Raw genomic sequence first — 21,378 nt, forward strand, 5'->3', positions numbered from 1 at the left:
TTTCGATCAAACACTGTGTCTCTTTTGATTTTATTTTGTTTCTCCCCCCCTCCCAGTGATTGTCACAAGCACTTCACTGTTGGAAATTGTCTTATTTCATACCGATCTGTATTTGATGCCTGATGGGTGTTGCGAAAACGAGCGGAATGTCAGCCAGGATTTTATCAGTCTGCGTGAGTGAGCCATCCATCTCCCTCTGTCTCCCCATCACGTTTCTTGCTTCCTTCTCTCTATCCATCCATTTGTCGGCTCTCGTGGGAAATTCAATTAATGGATCCCAGTGGTTCCATTGGAGTTAGACGAGTCCAGGCAAAAGTCGAACCGGTCAAAGGGTCACTCGACATGCACTAGCCCTGGAGAGCTCATCCGTGCGGGAGCGGAATCATTCGCTATAGCCAGTTGCGCTAGACTCTTCGCACCCAGAGTTTCGGCATCTGTCCTTCCTCTTTTTATCATTTTCTCATTCTGGCACGACAGCAGAAACTCACTTACTCAATCCGGTTCTTTTCTTCTATTTTTGTTTTCCTATACCCGCCTTTTTGTGACCATCTGGTTCGGATGGGACGATTCAAACCGGCTGGACACAGCTAATAAGCGGACTCACTGCACGATCATGAGTCATCTTGTCGGCCACTTTTATCTTCACTCTAGAAACATCATTCAGCCCTTATCACGACGCTGTCCATCGTCATTCGTCACGCCCGGCCAATCACTGGACGACCAATTCATTCAATGTCATCTATATACCTTCCCCCTCTAGAGCATGTGGGACGGTTACACCACTCTGAAATCGATTCGAGCAGAAGGCAAATTTTCTGATGAAGGGACGTTTCAAAACAAACGGAGACGGCAGGAGTGAGTCGGATTGACGCATTGATCAAGTCGATCGATCGAGGTACCACCATTGACACAAAAGCCCCGTTAAACATTAGTCGGGACGTCCCGGAGCGACCGTTTGGGTCATTCAGCCATTATTCTCGGAAAAGCTTTCAAGACGGTTTGTTTATTCGTTTGAAATCACGACCCGAGTGTATTTAACGAGTACAACATGTCAGTCTGTTTCCTTAAAGTTTGATGCAGGATAAATCATTTACTTTAATAGGATACACTGGCGAATTTGTAAACGGAATTTAATTGAACTAAGACAGAACTATTGAAAATCTTTAACAACAGCGAAAAGGGAATTTCAGAGCAGTTTAACAATTTTTTTTTTTTTTCTTTTTTTTAGTTAATTCGAATTTGGATTTAAAGAATTTCCTTTGTGTCGCTGGCCGTCTCTCTATGGCATTCACGGCGGACGGGCATTTTTCATGTTCTGAGCGGGCGGGAAACGCCGCGGCTTTCGATGCTACGATCCAATTCCGCCGCCGTCAGTTCGGAGAACAAAAGATTCTTTTCTGATTTTACGTGACGTATCCGTATGGAAATTGTTTCCGCACTGTGCCATATCTTTCATTGTCACGCAGAAATGCCCCGTTCCATTTCTGGATGATATTGCGGTACTTGCGCCATTGCGTCATTCTTCTTCCCCCTCTTTTTTTTTGTTGCCTTGGGTGGGCTTGTGACAGCGACGAGCAAACAGCTTTTATATACATATGCAAATCTTTTTGCTTTGTCAGAAAAAAAAAATTGACAAGGATTTTCAATATGATTCTTTTCAAAGATGAAACATCTTTCCCTTCTCATTTTCTCCAGAAAATACAACTCTCTCATTTTGCATATCAATTTCCATCCGTTCGACGTGAAGCGATTTTTGCATCACAACCTCGTTGCGAAATTTCAGTTAGAATTTGCAATTCAATGGACGTTTCTATACATTCTATTCCATGGAACGTCAAATGCCCAGTAGCTCTTTTGAGTTGTCATTATTGTTATGTCTGCATTTCACTTTTGCCGTGGATGCAGCACGCGCTTGATGCATCCTGCTGTTTCAAATGATTCCAACAGAGAGCATTAGCTGACGGAGTAGGGCAACTGAAAACGTAGCAGACGCGTCCAGGGCATCGAGTGGATCATGCGCAGAACTGACGGCCTAAAATCACGATTTCAAGATTCGTTTCACGCAGGTACGAGCGGAGGACATCTACCGTGTTTATCGAGAACCCATTGTCGATGAAAGATATTTATGGGATAGACAACAAAGGCTTTTAAAACGTGTCAGGGATGATAATAAAAACCAAAACTTGAAAGAGAGAGAGAGAAAAAAGAGGGAAACTTAAGATGAACGAGCCGAGCTTTCGAGTGCATCGTGAAAGATAGCGCTTCACGGACGACTTACTGATAGATAGTCAAACTCCCGGAAGATGACCATTTCACTTTTGATGATGGCAAATGAAAAAAGAATACGTATTGCCTGTATATACCAGACTTTTTTAAATTTTATTTTAAAGCCATACAAAGTGGTGAATAGGCCAAGTTGTTTTCATGCGACTCTGCCAAGAGACGGAAATCAATGGCGGTCGTTGCAAAGAAAAGTTTCTTTCCCATAACATAAAATCGACCATCACATCGAGTCCACACTACACAGCGTAGACACAGAGAATCGAAATCGCCCACGACAAGGATTCAAAGCACTTTTGGCGGAAGCGTCTGCATTTTGGTGGCTGATGGTCGTCTTCCCCTTTTGCAAATGTTATCCAAGTACGTGGGCCCACCGAGGCGGAGGCAAGTTAGATGAATTGGCTGGATGTGAGTTTCAGCGACACGCTCGAAAGTTTCTTATTTGCACAAGTTGCGCGTGTCTTGCAAACGTTTCTTTTCTTTTCAGACACAAGTTCTTGCTAGAGAAACAAGGGCTTTAACTCGGCTATTCAAATAATCAGAGACCGTTTGTCGAGATGGAAATCCCCCCCGTAGATTTCCTTTTCTTTTTTTTTTTTTTTAAACACTCTTTGCCTTTGATCACTCGGGAAAGCTCCTAAACGGTGGATCTCCCCCTCTCCGCATTTTCAGCTGCTAGTAGCTGTCGGTTGTTCCACTTGTGCGTGACATTTCTAGGAAAATCAATGACAAGATGAACGTAGCCTAGCATTATTTCCTTTTGGTCGACTCTAATTTCGTTTTGACTTTGACGTTTTCATTATCGTTTCGTTCTGATAAATGCTCTCGTTTCAGCAAGGAGAAATGCCATGAGAAATCGTTTGATTGTAACGATCGACGGTGATGCAACCCTCCCGGAGGAGGACATGCGCTTACCTTATTTTATTATTATTATTTATTTATTTATTTTTTTCTCTGAATTGTGTGATGAGGAAATAGGGCAGGAGGGAAAAGGTATTGTCTGAATTGTGCGTGACTGTATTTTCCGGAGTCGTGTCGAGACTCCTGCTATATACGTGATTCCTGATTACACGAGTGGCTCCCCCGTCAATCGATTTGAACTTGGGCCATATATCAGCCGTACAAAACTCTTTTTCAAGATTTTTCTTCTTGTTTTTCTATTCGATTTCTAGATTCATTCATCCCAATTTTTTATTTATTTATTTATTTTTTTTTTGGCGGATTTAATGTAGGTGTTTTGCATCTCGGAATCTTCATCCGGGAAAGAACGAAAAGTCTAACTGTAGGCCAGCTGATGCCCGGCCAGCCGAGAAGCTGCAGCACCGCAAGATAACACGAACGTCCGGCTCGATGGGACAGTACGGGGTTGTTTGGACAGTTGAATCAAACCAGTTCGGCCATCTCAACCAGACCCGTAGGACCAGTATCGCCGGAGACGGAGGAAGCGGAGCCACCGGATGATCGCCTGCATCCAACTGAGTGAACAGCCTTTGCAGTCCATTTTGCAGGGTAGCAAGTTGGCTAGCAAACATCCAAAAGACTTGTGAAAGAAGCCGTTCTACGCAACTGCCTGCACACGATAAAGAGGCTACTCATCGTAACACTTGACGCACGCACACGGCCAAAGTTATACAAAAGGTGCGCCTGTTCGTGTTGATGTGCACTCATACGATAATGCGATTTAAATTACGTTAGATTGTAATGCATGTGTATCGTTGAGCATTTGGGGAGTCGTCTTCTAATCAGGCCGTCACTTAGAAAGCTATAATAGTCCATTTGCTTCGTTAAATGAACATCTCCTGATAAAAACGTTTAGCAACGCTCTGGAATGCTTCTTTGCATATCTTTTATTATTGTTATCATTATGTTTTATTGGATGTTTTTATTCGTTTCGCTTTGATTTTTATTTTTTCGGTCAATCATGTTGAGTAATTGAAATGCGGATTGAATTTGGCCATTGCGGATTGGAGAAATAGTGGATGAAAATGCACCTGCTTTTAACTTAGAAGCCCGTCAGTTTGTCTCCGTATTCGTTAGTTATTCTTTTAATTTATTTTCCTTTTCTTTTATTCTTTTTTTTTCTTTTAACTTCTTTGTTACGGTGTCGTGTTCTTTGTTTTTACTGACGTTGACAGGTATCTGGCACCTTCTTTCGTCGTCATTCATCCGCTCCTTCAGTGACGCTTGCCTTTACATCCACGTTTCCCCTTTACGTAACCCTGGCCTCCTTTTCCATGTCTCCGTGTGTCTTCTCCCCATTTTTTGTTTTTTGTCTTACTTTTGTTTTACCCTTTCCTATACATGTGTTGTTTCCTTGTCGAGCGGCAGTCTTTTCTTTTCGTTTTGTCTAGTGTCCAAACTGTTGCTCACACAAATTGATTGATCTCTTCTTTTGTCTAATCCTTTTTGTTTCGCCTCTTTGCTTATTTTCATTTTCTCCAATAATGTCAAATATGGTTGCTGGATCCCTCGATTGCGTCCTTCAGGCTGCATCGTCGAAGGAACTCGGTGCGTTATATAAACTATCGGCTTTCAAGTTGAGATCTTGAAATCTAGAATTTCATGCGTGAGAGCATCGTCGGCGAGTGCGTATCCAATCACATCGAGTCGGCACAATAAAACATCACCATGAATTTGATGTACTTTAAGAATCTGAGGGGAGACCGGGATGGAGGGACCACTGGGTTGCTAAGCAACACGAGACGAACGGCTGGCATAGACGGTGGCGGTGTCAACAGCGGAGGACCTAGTTACGGCGGCGTCAGAGGTCTCAGCGCAGGAGGCGGAGCCAATTCACGCTCCTGGTTCAATGCCGGAGTGACTGGCGGTGGGGTAGGGGGCGTGTCGTCGCTGGCTCGAGCTTCGGGTCCAGGCAGCGGACTAGCGTCTTCCTTCGGCACAGCTGCTTGTGGTGCTTCAGCCACAGGTGCGGGAGTAGGCACTGGCGGTTCTACGGGAGCGGGCGGCAGCGGCCTCAACACAGAGATGCATCACTTACGCACTCATCCGCTGGGTCTGTTCGACCTGCCTAGACACGCAGCCGACGGCAACGGCGGCGGCGGTTTCGAAGATGCAGATCGAGGAGCGTCGGGTGCGTCGCGGAATTCTGCGCTGGCCGCGGGCGGCACGTCGGCGGCCGCTTCTTCGGCCAACAACCGATGGAGTCACGGGGGCTTGGATCGACTTGATCCAATTATTGGAGGTGGAAGTGGAAGCGCTGCGAATAGTCGGCCAGACTATCGTTACACTCGCGTCGATCGACAGAGAATGGTGGATAGTGCCGTCGATGCGAGTGGCGTGACTGGCGGTTCGCGCTCGGTCCGCAGTGGACTGTACGCGGGCGAGCATCAGTTCACCGGCGAGGTGTGTTTGAGTGTGTCCGGATTGAGCGGAAGCGGCAACGCCAGGGGTACTGTACAGGTCAGCGGTAGGACGGGGAAGCAAGTCAGTTTCGGCCGTCACAGTCCCGACGTCAGTGGCAGTGGCAACAGTGCTGCAACAATGGAGCGAGAACGATCGCGCGAGTCCGACAAACGATTACGCGGCTCTGCGGGAGCTGGCGGTGCGGGGCCAGTCGTCGCCAGTGGAATGTCGTCCAATAAAGAAAACAGCGAGAACAGCAGTCGTTCCACCTTTCCTCGTTCGTCCATTGTGGCCAGCAAAAGATCCAGTCCAGAACGAATTTTGGCCACCGATAGAGGGCGGCCTTCCTCTCGCGACGACTCGGCTGACGGCCGAAGACGACGACCGAATTCCACCATCTTGACGGCCGAAACCAGTTTAACATTACCGGATAGCCGAGGACTCGGCCACGGTCGAGGAGGCAGTGGTGGTGCTGGATCGAGCCGGCGAGGTGTCGACGGTCGTGATGTCAATAATCGCATCTGTTCCAACAACGAGCCGACTTTCGACGAACTCATCGATCCCAAGGATCTCAACTTGAACGAGATTGCGCGTGACTGCTTCATTATCCCCGTCCATCTGGTCAACCGTTTCCTACCTCTTGGCGTTACGGTAAGTTACAAATTGAATCACATTTCTTCGTCATGACGTCATCCCCTTTTATTTTTAGGCTCCCCTTTACATCCGCCTTCATATTACGTAGTATTTTCTATTTGTTATTTTTCATTATTACTGCGTCCTAGTTTGTTTTAGTTGTGCGAAAAACAGATAGAGAGAGAGAGACATTATTCAACTAGCTACATATGATGAGGTGGGCTCGGCTGGGCTTGTTCAAACTATAGATGTTAGCATATACCATATCTGCATGACAAGCCGTATCGATTCGTGTTACATTTCTTTTATTTTTTTTTTTTTATCTTTTTACGATAGACTCTCTTTTGTTGTTGTCAATTCAAAAGTTTGATGTATTAAAGTTGGCCGGCCCTTGTTTCATGCCAAACAGACCACCCCCCCCTCAAAAACACGCTCGCTGCTGGTATTTCAGTTCCTCATTCCTACCTTCCTCATTCTTGGCCTACTTCTCCATTCTTTTCCCAGCGAATGAAATGTGTGTGTGTTTTGTTTTGTTTGTTTTTTTCGTTTTTCCCACATCAGTTTGTTGAGCGCTGTGTTTTATGATGAGTAGACCCAGTTTGGCGGTAGTCATAAGCAACGCACACTACATATCGTCCGTTTTTTGGCCAAATTGGGTGCATTCAAGACGTTGGTGGGACTTGGTCCGGATAACGATCTCTAGTCATCCACCTCTATTCAGCAACCATGCCGTCTACAGCGTTCCATGGTTGTTTTTTTTTTTTTTTGATCGGGGGAGAAAACACTCACGTATCACTAAATTAGCCGAGTGGATTTCTTGAGCGCCATATCCTGCAGCTCTCTGTATGATGGGGGCGCTTGAGTCTATACGCCTATTTTTCTGTACATATATATATAAGTCTCATTCGTTTTTTTTTTAGGGGGGGTTTCTTCTTATATATTTTTCTTCATCTTCTTCTACTAACGATAGAACTATAGTTTGCGAGCTACCACTATACAATCTACGGCCTTTGCTTCTTAACAAGGTCTACATGCTTGTTCTTTTGTTTCGTTTTTGTTTTCTTTACGGCCTCAGGGGCCGTCTGCCCGCTCGCACCCACTTTCTCAAGCAATTTCCACGGCAACTCTTCGCAGTCAGCCCCGACTTCATTTTCTTTATAGCAAATAAAAATAAAAAAAAGAGACTTACTGGACGGATAAACGAACTGCAGAAACGAGCCAGATGCTTTTCATATTTATCAGCTTTTTCTTAATCATTTTCATGTGTCCGTTGCGCACGCATCCGCGAAACAATTCGACGTGTCGAGAATCATCTTAGCTAATAACTCGAGTCGTCCTTTTTCATGCTGCTATAGTATAGTCGTAGTATATAGTATAGTATTAACAATATACGCAGATGGTATAACGGAGCACAATCAGCTGTGACAAAACCCGTGTAGCGCACAAAGAGTTGATTGATGATGCCACTCTTTTTCTCCTTTTTGGTAACACCCCAAGGGGTATATGTCAAAGAGATTGAACGGGAACATTGTCAATTATATATCCCACCACACACTTCTTCAAGCCGGCCGAGATTCTGAGAGTCTTGTAGATTTAGAATCCGTTCCTGCTGGACGCTGGTGGACATTCCGTTTCATTTCCCCTGCGACGCGTTACTTGGATGTAAACGCTAGTGTTGCGATTACACCCATCTTGCCATGATACGGAGGACAAGATATATCTGTGCTTTCACCGTGTCCGAACACGGTCCTGATAAAATAATAACGACGCCTGTCCGGATGACGAGTGTGACCATTTTTTTTTTTTTTTTTTTACTCGGGATATTATTGCACATGCATCTCTGACTCTTTGCGCTTATTTTCTCATCTTTCGCTATCCTGGGAATCGTTTCAGCCAAGTCCATCGCAAGTTGCGCACTGTAGTGCGTCACAAGCAGATACGATGCCTTTGCCAGCTGTTCCATGTGCTGGATTTCAATGGGTTTTTTTTTTGTTTTTGTTTCACGTCACGTGAATTGAGGACGAAAAAGACGTCGTCTAGTCGTTTTGCGGCTAAATCCTTAAATGTGTTTTTTCTGTGTCTCTGTTTGCCCTGTAGCCTTTGATGCACTTTATACGTGGGTTTTAGTTCTCACGTCTTTTGTTTCACGTCAAAGAAAACAAAACAGCATCGAAAGCAGGAAAATCCATTTTCCATTATCATCGGGTCTTTTCTTTCGCGTCGCTGTTGCTGATGTGTTCCAAAACATTCTACGCCGCTTTTATGCTTTCCTCTCTACGTGAACGCACGCGGTGTGCATGTTTCTATCATTCTCTTTGTCGTCAAACGCACACTGATCCAAACTCTCGAAACTGCTGCGACAAAACGAACCTGCCCTACACGGTATGATCAATGTTTAACGTCAAGTTAAAACGTGCAATATATCGTCCGTTGTTTCTAGATTTGTCCCTCGAAAGATGTTGGCTTTTCGCTGCGTCCATTCGGTTCCGTTCGAGTTTATTCTTTGCCCAATTTTGGCCGGAGGTTTTGATTTGATTGTTCTGCTTTTTTCTCTGCCTATAGAAACTTTTTTCATGGAACATATGAGTGGTCAGGCGAAATAATGCTTTGCTGACGCTCCATGGAACGTGTAGAAACTATCGAGTAACGTACGGGAGCGGGCAAAGGAAGGAGAGGATAAAACTTCTCGCATTGCCGTGTTTACCGACAGCGTGAATCCTTACTCGTTTCGTTGGCTGTTGTTTGTTGTCCGGCAAACTCCAAACTCAATCCATTCACTGACGCGATCTGTTATATTCCACACGTGCATATTATTGATTTCCTATCTTGACACCCGTTTTACGTGAATTCAGTTGCACTTGATCTTCGAAGATAACAGCCTGTTATCTTCGTTACGATCACTAGAATTTATTATTGTATTGCCAAGTTTGAACCAATTTATTATTCATAGTTACCTCTGGCCCGAAGGGGAAATATTTAACATACACAGTCGGTCTGCATTTTGAAAACAATGTTCAACTTCTTATCGTCTCGCCTCTCGGCTGCTGGCAAGGAAACGATCAAACGAGATGCAGCGTACAAGACAATCACGCCCACTCGCACGCATGTGTAATCATCTGAGTTATTTTCCTTTATAGCGCATCCGCCAGTAGAAACATGTTGCGGGATCAAGTGATGAAAGACGAGACGGCAAAGAGGCCACCCTCGGAAATTGGCGGAGAAGAGACTCGTATTTGGTGTGGTTTCCTTAACCACCCAGTTTTGCTGTTTCCTCCTTTTGAGTTGGCAAAGGAAGAGGAGCGATTCGGAGAACGTAGACGTGTCTCATAATTCCACAATGATCCTTTTCGTCCAATCATTTGGATATTCATGTGACAGTCAGAAAAGTCGTAATGTAGCGTCAACCGCATTCACATTCGCATCACGTCATCTTTCAATGTCGCTCCGTGTTTTCGCTTGCCAGTCAAATCCAATTTAGCCCACCCCATGTTTTGTTCTTGTTTTTGTTTCCAACTTTTTTGTTTTTTCTTTATATTTTGATTATTATTTTTATATGTTGGATTGACAAATTTATCACGTTGATTCGATCGATTCCAGCCAACGGGAAAGAAAAAGCCGCCAAAAATCCAGTCACGTGCAAGCCCGGTGCTCCTGTACGTGTAGGTATTAAATATAGACAAATATTTTGTTATGTCTATCTGAAGCGACGACTACCATATCAAGAAGATCGCATCACGATCCGCTCAGATAATATGGATTCCGGCCAAAACGAATGAATATCTCAATCGCTGGTCAGGAGCTCCATCCGAACGAATAGCGTTATTCTTCTATTGCCTTTCATCGGTTTGTCTCCTTGGCACTAAGAACGAATGGCTTTTCAATTTCGAACAACGCCCATGAAAAGAATAAGTAAGGATTGGATGGAATGCCATCGCACACGGTGATCATGTGCATAACTATATACGTTCCAGCGATGACACGTGATGGCCTTTAACTCTTTTTTAGAGTAGAGTCAATTTGCCCTTCGATACTCCGCGAATAACATTTTTCTTGGCAATGGTTATACAGTTCTGATTAGGTACGAGTGGTTTGATTGGAGCACACAATAGCATCCCCTCCCCCCATTGGAATATATAGGGCTTCAGTGAATTGGAATTGGATAGGTATACATGCAATTTCTCGATAGGATACAAAGTTGTTTCTTCTTTTCTAACTCAGTCATCAGGATTTCCTTTCCTTTTATACTGACTTCTTGGCAAATAGAAGCATACTCCTTGTCAGTAGGTTGCAGTTCATGATGGCTATACCGGCTCTAAAGGACTTTGTCGTCGCGTATATAGGCTCGGAAATCTTGGCTTGAGTGACGCTCAGCTGTGCGTACCATCTCAATGTTCATCTGCGATCGCTTGGTTTATCACAAAGTGTTTGCAGACATTGTGTTGTACTCGTTCACTAGGCTGTATCATTTTATTGTGGCTAAAAGAGAGAGCCAGTCTATACGTTTTGCATAAATACTTTCAGGGAGATGTAGCGACCTGGGGCGTCCGGGTAAGTAGATGTATGTAGTTTGGTATCACGGTGGGTGCGCTTGTCGCTTGGTTGGCGTATAAATAAACCCTTGTTTCTTGTCTCTTCCAAAGTTCTCCCACTTTCTCTCTCTCTTTCTCTCTCTGTGTGTGTGTGTCTACGGAGGAGACGCTTTTGGCTTTCCATGTTCTCTCCTCCTTGTTTTGATTCCGGGCGGGCCAAGAGTAGTAGAGGTCCAGCCGATGGAGGGGTACGTATATACGCTTGTCGAAATCCCTTGAATACAAAAATAAATATTTCAACGTCAAGAAAAAAGAAAAATAAGGAAACCAGAAAAAAAAAAAAATGGGACTGACATGTAAATAGAACATGCAACTGCCTGTTCTTCACTCTGCTGATTCCGGTGCAATGGATAGCGACCATATTATTAGCAACTGTTTCTAGGAAAAATATTCTTGTGGTACAAAAACTGAACAGGACCAACACGACCGGCTTTCTCTTAAAAACTCTCTTCCCATTCCACAATTGGAAATTGAATGATTTATTACAACAAGTGAATCGATCATTTTCTTTCTCTGATAAGGACTTTAGGCAATTTCCTTTGGCGTTGTAGGGGTATTGAACAACAACAACAAAGAGTGGTTCGCCGGATTCTATATCGATCCAAAAGCGTCTAACAATTCGACCACCGTGGAACACGCAAAGAAGAAAAGAATTAAAAAAAAAAAAAGGCCCGGAAGCTAAGCAAGTGCGAAAAGGTTTATTCTAGTAAAGGTCGTATGTAAGAATCGCTTCGGTTCAATTTGCAGATAATTGGCATCCTTTGATAAATGACTTAACACTCGCCGATGTATTTCTGGAACCAAGTAATTGTTGAAACGTAAATAGCCTTTCCTCCTGCAACAACAAAAATAGCGTTAAAAGTTCCCTTTTTTTTTTTTTTTTTTAAATTATGGGATGTTTTACCGACATCGCCCCACAATCAACTGCTCTTTTTTCTTGCGGCGATGGGGATTAGAATAAAAGAACACGGAACGCCGTTTGACTGTTCTCCGGTTTTACCATTTATTTGGGAATCAAAAGTTGCGTGTAAAAACGTGGTTTAAATGGCGTTCCGCAGTAGACAACCTAAAACCAAAAAGAACAGGCCAAAATGAGTGTCGAGTTCATTTCCTCTTTTTGCCGATGGCTGCGTGAACGACTGCGGCTATTTTCGAACCACGGAAGAATGATTTTTTTATATTTCTTCACGTCTTTTTTCTGCTCTTGACTTTGTTTTTTTTTTTTTTTAACCCACAACTTTGGAGCCGTTGAGTTATTCAGCGTGTTCTATTTTTCTAGCTCCAAAAGTCAAATATAATGACATGCCACAGCTTCAAAATCGCGTGTCGTAACATTACAAATCGGTTATCCAATGACATGTTTCTTTTTTTTTGTTTTTCTCATTTTCTTTTGTCTTTCTGTTCCTATCTTTTTTTTCTTTCTTTCCGGGCTCGCATCACTTGTTCTTGGACTTGTCGTTGCCTGACCAATGATGGAATTCAACTTGAATTTGAATCATCGCAGCTGCCTCAAACCGGACGAGCATCGATGAGCGTCGTCGAGGTGGATGATCCGCAGCTGGTCATTTTACTTCATTTCATGACGCCTTTCATGGCCATCCAGCCCATCTTCGAATCACCGCTTGCCCGGCCGGCCTCACTCCAGGGCAGTATGGCTTCGCAGTTGCTCATCGACTTACTCCGCGATCGACCCGGTGCCCACGGCATGCTGCTCGTCAGCATTGAGCAGGACGGTAAGCCCCATCAATTTATGTCTTCACAGTTTTTTCAAGTTTTCTACGCCTTCTACATCATATGTAAAGGCCGATGTTGGTTTGGCCCGTGTTCCAGTTGAACTTTCTTGGCTGCCACCCACCAAAGTATCTCTCTCCAGAGTCCGTGGATGGTCCATCATCTAAGTTGGATCATCACTCTTAAAGAAAGCTATAGACCATCTCTTTCACTGTGTTATTACAACATTTGTGTGTCTAAATGTCTCCCGAGCAGTTAGATCTGCACTCCCATAAGTGTTGAGACGCAGCCATCCTGCTGGCTCCTTCTAGTGTATTATGCATAATCGTTGTCATGGTGATAGAAGGCTTACCATTAGTCTGTCTGGCTTGGGCCGTACTTCCTTTCTCGTTGCATAGTCGAGCTTATTGACCGCAGAGGCCGGAGCACTTAGAAGCAAATAGAGGACATTCCTCTGCACCAAAATGATTGAAACTCCTATTGAATTGCGCAGTAGTAGCAACGCCTAGCGGTAACACAAGATACGCAATTTACGGCCGGTATACGTCAATAATATCCTTCACAGTCTACCTTTACAAGAACAAGCCCTCATTTCCTTTTCTCCTCGTGAAGCCCCTGCCGGAATTCGTTAATGAACGTTAAAAGTAAGGCCACCCAGAAAAAGCTTTGATTGGCTAAAGCGGAATGCCAATTTGATGCTTTGTCAACGTATACGGATGCTCATACGAGACGATACCAAAATGTAAACGTCAGAAATTAAGGGATAAATGCAGTACAATGATCGTTTGAAAAAAAAAGAATTTAAATAAAATAAATGATGCAATTTGCATATTCAACGTTGACAATCTTGTTGTCTTTCTCAGCCGCTTTCAATCGCGCACCTTCCACCAACTTGTTTGAGGAAGAAAATAAAAATACACAATCTCGTAAAGCCACCGGGAGATCAAGAACGGATGGGTACAGCATCAATACGGTGCACACCACATAAAGAGTCGCGTTAGAGAGGCTTGTGTATAAGCGAATTACGCTTGCAACGTGTGTGTGTGGGGGGGTGCTGGATTTGTTCGTTTTCTTATAGTGGCGACTCTCCGCCTCCTTCCTTGAGTTTCGATCGCCATTATTGATTAAGCGAAACGCTCGTCACGCTGTCACTCTCCGCTCTCTTTCAACTCCCCCTTGTGTTCTTTCGGACCGGTATTGCCCTGCTTTTCCGTGTCGTTCGCATGCGTGACGCATAGATTTTACGACGTGCAGTTTTATGTAGCACGCTTTCTGTTGCTGTTGCGTACGTTTCCACGACTAGTATATACGCTATTCAAGAGCTACGATCTAATACGGCAGTTAGGCTGTATCAGACTATTCAGCTGACCGTGCACTCCCGCTATGCACGCACGCACATTGCAATGGCTCGGACGAGTGGAGATAGGAGCTTCACGTTGGGAAAATAAAAAGGAAAGTCAAAGGGACGAACGACAAAAGGTGTGGCGTTGGGTGTAGATCAATATATATAAGAAACTTTGCTGTTATGTCACTTATTTCGTTTCTTTCCGACTGGCGGGCCTTCATGCTCCATTCTGCTCGCTCCAGTTCTTCACTTCGCAACTCGTTTACGCTGAGTAGTCGCGCAGCACATGTATCACGTCAACAAACGCTCGCTCTTATAGCGCCGCGCAAGAGTGCGGATGCGAAAAAGGATTGAGTTCGACCCAAAGCGACATCCTATTATTTCAATGCCGTGATATACGCATCGTTACGATGTCGAGAATTCGCACAATATTCAAACGGAAAACACGTGAAACAGACGCCTTGCAGTTGTTGAGATTGATGAACGTTTCGCCTAAATTTGATTGCTTTAAAAGTATATTACAGTCTCAGAGATGAATTGTATAAAGCAATCGAATATGGAGTTATGAGCAAGAAGCCGTTTGCTTGTTTTACACAGCTATTGACTGATCCATATTGTAGATGTTTGCATACCGTTTGTGTGTGTCTTGGCCCGTGGATCATTACACGCTGGCGGGGTGGCGATCATCACGTCTAGTCGCACAATGACCTCATTACTATTACAATCCAAACACGACGAAAAAAGAAGGTACAAAAGAAATTAAAACAAAACAAAACAAAAAAGAAAATTCAAGAGGAGATAGGAAGAGATGAAGGTTTCGATGATCGTTTGTTCTTCTTTTTCTGGCCAAAGTATTTATTTGAGAAAATGGCCGAGGAATAGCTGCTATAATTCATGATTTCCCGCTGGAAGCGAGTCGCCGAAACGACCGGCCTTTTACTACTCAAAAAGAAAGGGATAGGCCCTCGTCATATATATTGAGCCCCCGTTATTACTTCTTCCATCCATTCCGGAGAAATGTGTGTAGCTTCTACACTCTCTTTTCAATTCGCGTCTCAACTGTACACTCATCCCCCTCCTCTGTAGTCTTATTTTTCTGTCGTTGTTGCCCTTCACATTACTAGAAATAGACCCTGCTGTGACGTCGTTGTATATAGAGACCTATATACTGATATGAACTCATCCGTAGATGGAATATAGTACATATATAGGCCTAAATAATTTACAAAATAGCGGAGGGACGGAGAGATTTGATAGCAGAGAAATGGACGCTGCTGTCGTGTAGTCTGTCCAGAGAGTATAGAGTTGCGAGACATTACATATCGCCATGTTATATGTACTTGCATGAATTTATGATTGCTTTTCGCTAGTCGTCATCTCCCCATTCCGGTCACGCTCAAGTCCCACCCGTCCTCCCCGTTTCTCCTCTTGTGCTCCCATGTTTTATTCAACAGATTGATGCGCTTTCAGACCATTTTCCTATACATACTGTGTATACTGTACGTATATATCTCTCTTCTTTTCTTCTTATTTCGTTTCGTTTATTCTCTTTACTTTCATCTTTTTGAGGCTTTGAGTTTTTTTGTTTTTAGTTTATTTCATTTTTTTTAACGATTTGTTTTTGTTTCATCAAATGATTTCGCTTTCCTTCCATTTTTCTTCTATTTTGTGTTTTTCTCCTTTTTATTATTATTCTTTCATAGCGCTGAGGGCAGCCTTGACGTAGGGTCTCACGTCGCACTTTGACGTTTTATTTTGTCTCTATGTTCTCTTAACGGATGACGTCATTCAGAAGGAGCGAAACAGCGCCATTTCACACAATAGCTGATGGTAGTTTCTTATGGTCGACTGGTTGGACGGATGCCGGACGAAGGAAGTCGCCAACGAACTGAAAAAAACAAATTTATTTTTTGTTGAACCGATAGAAACGAATGCATGCGCAAAAATCGTGGTCGTTTTTTTGTGAAAAGTGTGGGAAAACGAGGATCTACAGTATATATGTCAAATGGATCGAACAGTGTCAACGGGGGGATATGTTCTGTTTTTCCTCCCTCCGAATCACGAGAAGGCGGAGCTTGGCGTATTCATTAAACTATTGCTATGGCGATGCCGGGAACAATTTATTCGCTCCATGCGCGGAAACCTAGCTATGATTGTGGGAGGAAATAAAAGAGGTGGACACCTTGTGAATGCAACTAGCGCTGCTAAGGAAACTCATATTGTTATTACGTTACGATGGAATCGTTTAGATAGGTTGCCGTACGCTAATTCCTGTATCCAACAGCGTCAATCTCACCCTTCCTAGTACCCAACTAATGGATTGTTTTTCCACTATCCACGTGTCGGAAATCTCCGAGACCCAACGATACAATTTTTTACTTGTTCATTTGCCTGTGTTTAAGGATTGAGCAAGTCTGAACATGTTGCCCCCTCTTTGAGTCATTTTGCAATTCCTCCCTTTTTGGGCAAGCCTCTTTGGGTCGTTTTGCAATTCCTACCCTTTTTGGTTTGGGCAAGTCTAAACATGTTGCCCCTTTGTGTTCCTTTCTGTACCCCTTCCCCCAATTTTGTGGAGAAAAGTTTGCCTTGGTCTAAATTGGCCGAGTATGACTCAGTTGTTCGTCCACCCCCCTCTGAGAGACAGGGGTCACTTACAGCGCACAGAAAGTTTCATCAGATTTTCGTTTTGGGCAATCAATGTCGTAAAGTTTTTCGACACCACGTTTTTTGTTTTACGAATTCGTAATTAATTCGAAACCATGGGGTTTTCGTACGTTCACTCATGTAGGCCGTTTTTGTGTGGATACGAGTTTTCTCTCTCGCTGTATGCGAGGAATCTCTTAAGTTTTAAGGACCTTGTGACTTGAGCTCTTCGCAGCACTTCGTTTATTGCGTTGTGTGCGCGTCGTTGTTGTCAGCGTTACAAAGAAAACGTCCAGATGAAAGGCGGCAAGAGGCTCGGTTTCCTGGACCACCAGTCCTGGTAAAAGAAAACGAACGGTCTGTTGTTCGGGTCGTTGCGCATTGCAAAATTTTTCAGTCCCCCTCCCCCCCGCCATTCATGTTTTTTTTCGTTTGTGATAACTAACGGCTGTCGTGTTTGCTTATCCTTCATGTTTTTCTCGATACCCGTCTCCAGGACAACTGGCAAGAGACGGCAAAGGCAATCGATACCTGCCGCTCGGCTGACAGGTACCCCCTCCAGCTGACAAAAGCGACTGTAGATACAGCATCTAAACATCCATCAGCTTCATCGTCATCCCCCTTCTTTCACTCATATTTTATTTACATAACTGTCTCCCTAAAAGTTTTGTTTGTAGTCGCTGCAATCCCCCTGGGTAACACATTTCCGTTCCGTGTTCTATGCACTTCATTTTATAATGAATATATATATCCCCGAATATGATGGTGTGTTGACTCGGAACTCTACTACCAATCCCGATATAGTCGTAGACAGTGGTGCGCTCTTCCGTTGTTGGCTGGTAAGCCCTCCCCACCCCCTTATTTTTTACAATAGGATTTTGAAACTTTGAAGCTCGAAGGCAAAAAGGGCGCACGATATATTGGAAAGTTTTTATCTATTCGTTAACTTGGCCGTGCACAGAAAAATGGGATCTTGCTGCTCACGCTGACAATCATACGTAAAACCTCAAAGCATTGCAGTATGGATGTTAGGGGGGTGTGTGTGTGTATCGCCTTGTGGGTCTTCTCCGGTAGATTGCGTGCCCACACAATGCAATCTCATCTGGGGCCAATTCAAGTGGCCATAACGCCATTTTTTTCTACCAAAAGTAAATCGTTGGTTGAGATGTTTGACGGTGATATAGCGATGAGGATGATGAACGATGCAACGGGGGATCCTTTGCGCCAATGCAGTGGCACGGTCGGCGTCCGCATAACGGGACAAGAAACAAATTACATTTTTCTTTTTCGTGTCCGCCTCTGTGTATCATTTGGTGTATTTAAGTATTTATTCTTCTCTTTCTTTTGATTTTCTCTAACCGCGGAACAGTGGACTACCCATACATCAATTACGGAGTGGCCAACAGGCAGCAGACCAATGGAGAAGAGTGGCAACAGACGGCCAGATTGGCGTCGCTTGAACGATTCGAGCCGCAAAATTTGCGCTACTTTAGCGATCACTTGGTTGATGTTTACGAAGAAGCTGCCACCATAGCGCGTCCGCCTCTCCAGCCCTCCTGCCGCCGCCCCTTGTCCAACAAAACGGGATACATCGTCTGCGTCTACAAAGTCTTCGACGGCGACGATGGCGAAAAATTCGAGCGCAACTGGCTCTACTGGACAGGTCAGAATTTTCCATTTCACTTTCTTCGTTACGAATCGATTGAAAAAATGAAAGGGTTCCTTATTGGCCGCACAACACCAAACGATAACAAACGACTGGTGTCAATCAGTTATGACGCTGATGAATAGCTAAGGCCCAAGTCTTGATGAAAAAAGAGTTTTAGGCCGTCCCCGCAATGAAGGCCAAGCTCGAGCAAAAATGAGATGGAAGGTCTTACATTGGTTAGCGTTGCCAATCATAACTGGCATTTCTTTTTGCAGGAGGATGGAACGAGCCTGGCTGGCAACTAAAAGTTGGCCCACGTAGGATGTTTGTAATATAGGATTTTAGGTTACTTGATGATGACATTGTTTGGCAGGGATTTTCTTCTTTGTTGGCTTACTCATGGCTGTAACAGGCCGTCGTTGCACGGCTTGTGATTGCTCTCCAAAAAACCGGGAAGGGAAAGAAACTTTTGGGGGCGACTTTGTTCGGATTATTGTTAACTTTTATAACCTTGCCGACATCATAAAAGATTTGGCGGCATTAATCTCTCTCTGAATTGTATGTGCGATCGAGACGAACATAAAGCTTAAGACAAGAAGACATGGTAGTTTAATGTACTGTAGGAGAGAAGAGACATAAAAGAAATCCACACATTTCAACTCCCCCGGAAAGAGTTTGTCTCGGTTCATTAGAGTTCTTTTGCGGAATGGAGCCAAAAATGGAGGACCGTGGAATCGGAATCCAATTTGTTTCATCGTCTCCTATTGCTCACGTAGGCGTGTCCCCTTTCCCATGTTTACCTGTTATTTATTTTATTTTTTTGGCTTATAAACTCGACGAAGAGAAAGTATCGGTGACGTCGGCCCCGTTAATTAGAAACTATGACCTTACAAAAAAAGGAAGGGAACAATGTCTGCTTATTCTCACTTTTATTCTTAGCCGATCGTAAATCGTGCTATACACCCAATCATAGATTACACGCTGAAGAATTCCAACCAACTAAATGGCTGTTGATGTTTTCTTCTTTTACCATGACGTCCGGCGTCGTTGTCTTCTTAACTCTAGTCACGTTTGAATTTTTCTTTTATTTAAATGGACGCGGCTAACGTTGCCAAAGCATTTAGAGGACATATCAACAGGAACAGAGGGCGTGTCACGATTGTTTTTTTGTGGGAATCTCTTGGCGTTATCACAACAGTCCCCTCTTGCGGAGGCATCGTGCACATGTAGTTGCGGGAGTAACGGCGGGACAGATGGCCATCTGGGGCGTGTTTTGCAAAGCTCAAATCAATTCGGGAAAATGGCTGGCTTTTAAGACACAACTAAAATTAGTGCAACTGTATCTACATGATTGATTACTCGTGTTAACTGGATTGAAATTAACGAGATGGAATTTCTATTTGCGGATGATTACAGGAGCTCGGATTCTTTATCAATGCGTGCCGCGTTGCGTTGGACTCAGGCGGATCACGTTGCACAAGTCCGTCTCGGCCGGTGACAAACTCTACACGTTGATGTGCGAATGTTCCAGCTTTATGGATCACTTGCAAGAGGCAGCCTACATCGCACCTGCGCTACGTGCCCGTCTCTGCGGCTATTGGTCCATTTACCGAGTGGCGGACGTGTATTAGTCAAAATTTGTGGTGAACGAAGACGACCAAATAAATAATCGATAGAAAACAGGAAGAAAAATAAAACAAACAAAAACTAAAATAGAAAAACAAAAACATTTTTAACCAATTCATTCGTCATTTGTCTTCTTGTCCTTGTCACGGCCGATCATATTTTCTTTTCTTTTTTTGTGACTCCATCCATTTATTCATTCTCCCCTTTGACTCTAACTGTTTCTTTTCTTCTCCTTTTAAACTATCCTACAATCATTCTGTTTGTCAAACATCCTTTTTGTTATCAACCTCGTTGATCTGCCTGTCATTTTTGTTTTCATTCGTTTGGTCTTTGACTGTCATCTCTCTTCTTTTTCCTACTCTATTTCAATGATTTTCCAATATTCGATGTTATCGAGCAGCTTGACAGAAGAAATGTGTAGCACGACGAAACCATATACAACGACGACGGCCAAGAAGGATCCAATTCTACTCCAGTTCTTCTGAGAAAAATGAAACAAAACCTAAAATTTGTCCACAACCTCTAATGTGTATCGTCCAATTGAAAACTGTGCTGCGCTCATCGTAGAAATCTCATGGATTTTAAAGGGAAAAAAAAATAAGTCTCTCTAGCATCGCCCGCACAACTAGTGTCATTCCAGCAAGAAAGCGCTGACGAACGATGTCAGCGTTTAAAAAATTTAGAAAATAAAAAAAAAAATAAAACATTTGGCGCGCCTCCGTTTACGACAGTCTCAAGAGGATCGAAATGAATATTTAAGTAGAACATCTTTCGTCCACGTAACATTGGAGACGGTAAAAATTGGAAGCAAATACTAGCGTACATTCGTCAGACGCGAGACGACTCCCCACCCCCCATTTCTTCACCCTCAATTTCTTTTATTTCATCTCTCTCTTGATGCAATTTTAGCGAGTTTGTTACGTGTGTGTCTTGTCTGTGTGAGAGCGTGATATTCAAATCGATGAATCCCGAGAGAGGTCGTTATTGTTCTAGTCCCTATACCTTTCACCCTATAATTGCAACTGTTGTGTATTTATTCCAATGTTACTTCGCCCGACACCCAAAATCCACACACACACACACATAAAGACTTCATTATCCTTAAACCATCGTTTTAATTTTCGTTCAATTTTCAAATTGAATTCTTGTCCTTCTCTGATTTTGTCCCATTCGCTTCGGCCATTTGTTCGTTTTGCTGCTGACTTTGACTGCCGATTTCGGTTTGTCGTGTAAAATACTTGCGATGCCGTGCGCCATTTGTTCATTGCTCGGGATGATTTACTGTTACCGAATAACTTATAAATAATATTATGTGACGTTCAATTTGAAAGAAAGAAAATGATACAAAAACGACAAAAGCGGATTCGTTCGATTTCATTCCATTTTGTTTGCTTATTCAAACGTAAACACACCTAATCTCAATCGTATCAAGCCACGCAATCAACGGGTGTCCAACTGCAATCATACGAAAAAGCATTATTACGACAAGCTTGCCTTCCTTACGATCTGATCGTCTTTCG

At 43.6% G+C, this 21,378-nt stretch overlaps 1 protein-coding gene and 2 long non-coding RNA genes across 7 annotated transcripts in view; 2 read left to right on the forward strand and 1 right to left on the reverse strand.

The window, feature by feature from the left end:
• Nucleotides 1–21,221, forward strand: part of LOC116933993 (uncharacterized transmembrane protein DDB_G0289901) — a 31,471-nt gene extending 10,250 nt beyond the window's left edge. For 4 of the 5 annotated variants that reach the window (XM_032941637.2, XM_045168587.1, XM_045168586.1 and 1 more), the window contains exons 2-6: nt 3,513–3,918; nt 4,767–6,294; nt 12,370–12,598; nt 17,954–18,247; nt 19,649–21,221. In XM_032941637.2, coding sequence (XP_032797528.1) covers nt 4,909–6,294; nt 12,370–12,598; nt 17,954–18,247; nt 19,649–19,863 — 2,124 coding nt within the window. In that variant the 5' untranslated portion in view covers nt 3,513–3,918; nt 4,767–4,908 and the 3' untranslated portion in view covers nt 19,864–21,221. Of the gene's footprint in view, nt 1–3,512; nt 3,919–4,415; nt 6,295–12,369; nt 12,599–17,953; nt 18,248–19,648 lie in introns of all 5 variants that reach the window. The other variant, XM_045168584.1, reaches the window with a different exon arrangement.
• LOC123469497 lies at nt 6,307–12,077 on the forward strand. Its single transcript, XR_006642751.1, has 2 exons — nt 6,307–8,658; nt 8,717–12,077. It is a non-coding gene; the product is annotated as an uncharacterized LOC123469497 (long non-coding RNA).
• On the reverse strand, nt 9,994–13,658 carry LOC116934014. The gene is made up of 4 exons (XR_006642750.1): nt 13,167–13,658; nt 11,770–13,101; nt 11,160–11,700; nt 9,994–11,079 (listed from the first exon to the last, which is right to left on the reverse strand). It is a non-coding gene; the product is annotated as an uncharacterized LOC116934014 (long non-coding RNA).
• Nucleotides 21,222–21,378: the final 157 nt, after the last annotated feature.

Source organism: Daphnia magna, linkage group LG1 (genome assembly GCF_020631705.1).
Source record: "Daphnia magna isolate NIES linkage group LG1, ASM2063170v1.1, whole genome shotgun sequence".
NCBI classification, from domain to species: domain Eukaryota; kingdom Metazoa; phylum Arthropoda; class Branchiopoda; order Diplostraca; family Daphniidae; genus Daphnia; species Daphnia magna.